This window comes from Lolium rigidum, chromosome 5 (genome assembly GCF_022539505.1).
Source record: "Lolium rigidum isolate FL_2022 chromosome 5, APGP_CSIRO_Lrig_0.1, whole genome shotgun sequence".
Taxonomy (NCBI): Eukaryota; Viridiplantae; Streptophyta; class Magnoliopsida; order Poales; family Poaceae; genus Lolium; species Lolium rigidum.
The window spans coordinates 184,006,393-184,012,439 of NC_061512.1; the positions used below are offsets into that span (position 1 = coordinate 184,006,393).

General features: G+C 53.2%; 1 protein-coding gene across 1 annotated transcript; it reads right to left on the minus strand.

Annotated features, from left to right (window-relative positions):
* Window positions 1–1,765: 1,765 nt before the first annotated feature.
* Window positions 1,766–3,421, minus strand: LOC124651718 (U-box domain-containing protein 38-like). Its single transcript, XM_047190760.1, has one exon. The coding sequence runs from the start codon at window positions 3,419–3,421 to the stop codon at window positions 1,766–1,768; it is 1,656 nt and encodes a 551-aa protein (XP_047046716.1).
* Between the last annotated feature and the right edge of the window lie 2,626 nt (window positions 3,422–6,047).

The following is a 6,047-nucleotide window of genomic DNA, read 5'->3' on the forward strand; positions in this document are numbered from 1 at the left end:
AGAAATGTGAGTCCCCTGGTTTCCATAGAACCTCAAAGATCGCTTTTAAGCCCACATACTTTCTTCGGAACAGTTTTTGACATACACCATCCTCGGTTAACAACCTGGTCGGCCATTTACCTAGCAAGGCCTTGTTTTTTACCTCTACTTCATGGACACCCAATGCACCTTGATCCTTTGGACGACAGACAACACTCCATTTCGTCAACCGATATTTTTTCTTTTCACTATCTCCTTACCAAAAGAATCTTGATTGGAAATAATCCAACCTGTGTAAGTCTCCTTTGGGCAATTGGAAAGAAGAAATCATATACGGTACCATGTTTGTGAGCACTAAATTTATGAGGACTAATCTTCCGCTCAGATATAGCAATTTTCCTTTCCAACTACTAAGGCGCTTATGTAGTCTTCCCTAAAGAATTTTCCGTTCAGCCAACGCGAGTCTCCGATATGTATCGGAATACCAAGATAGTTAATTGGAAAGCTATCGATTCCACATCCGAAACGTTTGCATATTGGTTGTCGTCGTCTTTGGCGTCGCCAAAATAGAATAATTCACTTTTATGGAAATTAATCTTAAGACCTAACAAATGCTCAACGCTGAAAGAATTAACTTCAGATTCCGAGTTTTTTTCAAGTCATGATCCATAAATAGAATTGTGTCATCGGCGTATTGAGGTATAGATAGCCCCCCATCACCCAAATGTGGGACTACTCCTTCAATCTAGCCATCAAATTTAGCACGCTCAATTAAAATAGTCAGCATATCCGCCACAATGTTAAATATCATTGGAGATAGAGGATTACCTTGCCTCAACCTTTTTTTGTTTGAAAGTATTTACCAACATCGTCATTAAGCTTAATGGCAACACTTCCACAAAAAACAAAGTTGTTAATTAAAGTGCGCCATTCATCAGAAAAAATCTTTCATTCTAAATGTTTGTTAAAGAAAAGACCATTTAACTTTATTATAGGCTTTCTCAAAGTCAATTTTAAGTATGACCTCATTCAACTTTTTGCGATGCATCTCACGATAGTTTCATGCAAAGTGACGACTTCATCTAGGATATATCAACCTTGGGGATCCTCATTAATATGATCAAACCTTATTCCCATCCTCATTGTTGTCACAGAAGAAATCTAGAGAGAGGGCTTGCTTGCAAGGGACACAGATTATCATAGAATCGCCGACGCAGCACATGTACCATTGTCAAAGATCCAACGCAGCTCACGGTGGCCTGCCCTACTACCCCAGCATAGGCCAACGAAGCAACGCATCGGGCAATCCAGCAGAAATTTGATCTGATCGGTTTATTTACAGATAGAAACAACACACACGAGCCTTTCCTGATCCAAATAACAATAATACCTGCCATCAGCTCAGCTGTGGGACTGGGAGTGTGTGCGGCAAAGTACGGAGAGAACAAAGGATTGCTCTGGCCTGCAAGCAACACCCAACCAACCACCCCAACAGTTCGTTTGTCTGGCGCACGAGCTACTAGCCACATTCCAAGCAGCGCCAGCACGAGGTACGAACACTCGGCTAGCTCGCGCGAAACATCTTCGAATCCGGGATTAATTTGCGCGAGCTAGCAGCTCGCACAATCACTTCATTCATGCATTCATTCATTCATTATACTTTGATCAATCACCGTTCCGAAACGAAGAGAACACTAATTCTCGAGTGACACTCACGAACGTATCTAATGGCGTGAACGAACCTAAAGCAAGCGAATTTACAGACAAATGGCGGAGGAAACTGGGTTCAGAACTCGGCGGTGTTGCCGCCCGACGCTGCCCCGACGTCGCGCTGCCGGCGCCGGAACGACATGAGCCCGTCCGACACGATGCTCCCACCGCAGTCCTCGCCGCCGTCGCCGCACTCGAGGCTGCTGCCGGTCAGGTCCGCCTCCTCGTCCAGGTCGCCCCGCATGGCCCGGAGCGTCTTCCTCGCCATCTCGCGCCGGACGCCGCCGGGGGTGCCCTCCTCGGCCACGCGCCGGAGCGCCCTGTCCGCCCCGGCGGCCCGCGCCAGGCCCCGGAACCGCAGGCTGCCGCGGCTCAGCGCGTAGATCGCCGCCACGCACCACTCCTCCAGCTCCGCGACGCGAGTGGTGGTGTCGTCATTGCCTGAGAGGAGGATGCCGGAGACGGACGCTACGGCGCCCGCGTCCATCAGCGCGGCGCGGCCCTCCGCGCAGCCGCCCACGTTGCAGACGACCATCAGCGCCAGCCTACGGATGGGCGTCGGCTCCGCCGCGCTGGACGCGACGGCGAGCAGGGCCTTGGGCGCGCCCGGAAAGCGGGCGACCTTGGTCTGGTTGACGGCGGCGAGGGAGAGGTGGTACATCGCCATCCCGGCGTCGCGCCGCGCGCGCGGGTGCTGGGCCGGGGAAGTGAGGAGCTCGAGGAGCGGCGGCACCGCGCCGAGCACGCCGATAGCTGCGCGGTTCTCCTCGGCGAGCGCGAGCCCGAAGAGCGCCCCCGCCGCGTGCTCGCGCGCCTCCGGGGGCGCCGACCCGCCGGACCGTAGCACCTCGACGAGCGCCGGGACGGCGCCCGCGCGCACGATGCGCACCTTGTTTGCCGGCTCGAGCGAGAGGTTGACGAGCGCGGCGGTGGCGTCGACGCGGGCGGAGGCGTGGCGCGGGATGAGCAGCACGCGCCGGAGCGCCGCGAGCAGGCGCGGCGTGCAGAGCGCGCGCCGGCGCTCCGCGCTCTCCCGCGTGGCCTCCCGGAGCAGGGACAGCGCGGCTGCCACCTCGCCGTCCTCGTCCGCGTCCATCACAGTGGCGACCACCTCGTCCTCCAGCGGGTCAACCGCCGCCACCTCGGGCTTCGCGGCCGCCTGTGCCGCATCGTCCTCCGCGGGGGTGATTTCAGAGGATGACGACGTGTACGTGGAGGTGGACGCGGCGGAGGCTGGGGAGGAGTAGGACGAGTTGGAGGAGCTCGCCGTGGCCGCCCTCCGAGTCCGAACAGACTTGGCCTCCGCCGCGGGAGGAGGCATCGCGCGGAGGACGGCCGCCCGAGCAGCTTCTCTGGACGGGGGCTGCGGCGCCGCGCGGCCGGATCGGGCGCACCAGGTGCCGATGGCGGCCTTGAGGGCGGAGTTGGGAATCATGGCGTCGGAGGCCGAGCCGGCGCCGGGGGGGAAGAAGGAGAGGTCGGCGCAGGCCTGGAGGCAGGCGCGCTCGTAGGTGTGGCCGGACGGCAGGATGACGGGGTCGGCCATGAGCAGCCCCAAGATCGGGCAGACGAACTCCGGCGGCGTAGCTTCTTCTTCCCACTTCCTCTCGTTTTCCGCCGCCGCCGCGGAGCGCGCGGGGGAGTAGGGGACGGCGGAGGACTTGGAGGACGGAGAGGACGGCGCGCTGCGTTGGAAGGGGAGCCGCCAGCGCCGTGGACGCGCCGCGCCCATGGAGCGTGGCACTATTTAGCGGCGGCGGCGCGGGCGGGGGCGGCAGTGGGGGGAGCGAGCGAGGGTGGTGTGGCGGGGCATTAGTTTAAGAATTCTTTTGGGGTTTGGGTGCTTTGTGCTTGGCTGGGAGTGTGGCGTGGTCGTGGTTTTATGCGCCGGCCGGGAGAGAGAAGAACCTTAGCCATCAAGCGATGGCGAGCGAGGCTCGAGCTGAGCCGATAGCGATGCGCGTGCGTGCGCGCTCTGGTTTCGGCTACGTTTCGATGGAACGGCTTGTGTTGGGTGGGTTGGAGTGGATCAGCAGAAAGGTGGCGGCTCGGGCATACCGCATACGATTGCGGCCGGACGGCTTACGTCCTGGCACGTTGCGAAGTGAGCTCTGAAATTCCCCGTGACAGATGAATGTGGCTCGTTCGCTGTTTGACCTATCCACTCGAGTACTGCACGCTCGTATTGTTCCTTCTCTGGGCTGGATCGATCTACTCAACCCTCCAGCCAAGAACGAATTGTATCCTCGCTTTTCCTCTCGGGCAAAGAAGGCAGCGGTGATTTAGATCCGGGCCATCTGTGGCACCGGTGAGCCCACTTCGTCTACAACATCCTCTTTCCCAGTCGTCTCCATCTCCGGCAGCACGACGCCGCCTTAAACCAAGGTTGTAAGAGGAAATACCAGATCACACCACTTGTTGGTGCTTCTTTTGCAAAGAACCACAACAATGACTTGTTGTTGCAAGGAACACCACATTTTGCTTTAATTATTTGCACAAAACACATAAAAGTAATTAAGCAGCTTGATGTCCAATCCGTTAGTCAGGCTTACTGTTACGCTAGCAATTCCTCTCAGTCTGCCGCATCGTCAGTTTGGACCGGCCCAACTGCCACTTTGTTTATCATTTCCGATTTTCTTTTTTTATATTTATTTTTTCTAATTTTCAAAATCGAATATTTTTAAAAATTGCATATTTTTAAAAGCCAACCAATTTTTAAACAATTTTTTTTGTAATAGTCAACTATTTTATACCCATGCATATTATCAACACATACTACCTCACCTCCATCTCAAGGCTTATGCCACCCTTTCTCATTAGATGGTGACAAAGTACCTCGGGCAGTCATCGGGGTCGTTGCTGATGTCGATGAGGCGCTGTTGTCCAAGGTACTCCGCTACCTTCACGGCCTTCGTGGCCTCCTCCTCCTCCTTCACCTCCGCCTTCGGGGCGAAGAGAGTCCTGCCGCCGGAACTCGTGCGTCTCTGTTGCTGCCGCGCCGGTTCGCGGATAATGATTCCGCCACTTAGTAAGTCCACTTGCATTGACACGGAAGTTTAAACCGTGTCGAAGCGCGAGGTGAAGGTGTACACAACACCGCCCCCAAATCAGAGACGCGGCGGCGGCGGAATCACAATCCGCGAACCGGCGCGGCAGCAGCAGAGACGCACGGGTTCCGGCGACAGCACCCTCATGGTCCCAAAGCCGGAGGTGAATGAGGAGGAGGAGGACGATGATGAGACCGCGAAGGTATTGGAGTACCTTGGACAGCAGCGCCTCATCGTCGGTAGTTCATAGTGTTGACTATTACAAAATTTATGTTTAAAAAATGGTTGGATTTAATAAATATGTAATTTTTAAAAATTCTGATTTTGAAAATTAGAAAAAATAAACATCAAAAGGAAAATCTAAAATGCAACAAAAACTGACGGTTGGGCCGGTCCAAACTGACGATGCGGCAGACTGAGAGGAATTGCCAGCGTAACAGTAAGCCTGACTAACGGATTGGACATCAAGCTGCTTAATTACTTTTATGTGTTTTGTGCAAATAATTAAAGCAAAATGTGGTGTTCCTTGCAACAACAAGTCATTGTTGTGGTTCTTTGCTAAAAAAGCACCAATAAATGGTGTGATCTGTTATTTCCTCAGGTTGTAAGCACATACAACTCACTCGCATTCGTACATTTAGTTCCGTAGATCCTTTAATTGCAAAATCCAAGTATTTAGGCTGAACAGTTGAAACTTTTCATTCACACAGCTCCCCTCGTAGTTGTGATTCAGGGCTAGATGGCTCTCATCCACCTAAGAGCTCTTCGAAACTATAGATATGGTCCAATGTTGGAGCACATCAGAGAAATGATGATAAGTCTGGACTACATCTACAACAACAAGATGTCAGAATGCTTAGGATGAGGAGAGCACCATTTTAAGCACCCTGTGCAGAGATACCTGAAAGGGGTTTGCTTCAAGATAGCATCAACACCTATATTGAAGAGCGAGTGACAATGTTATTTCATGTTCTTGGACACAACCAGAGATTTCGAGTGATTCACATCATATGGAGAAGATCGATTGAGACAATACCTTGTTACTTCAGGCAAGTCATGTATGATATTAGAGGTCTCATAGGAGAGATGCTACCGCCATCTATTCGCACTCCCCGCAAGATCAACGATATCTACCGATGGTTTCTATACTTCAAGGTGAGCAACTATGTCTTGTTGTGGAAATATTGGTTGTATTGCAGTGAGGCCTAGCAATTTGTTCATGTTCATGTCAAGATTGTGTTGGGGCGATTGATAGTACTCATGTGACTGCTAGAGTGCCAAGGACTAGGCTCATGCATACAGGGGAGAAAG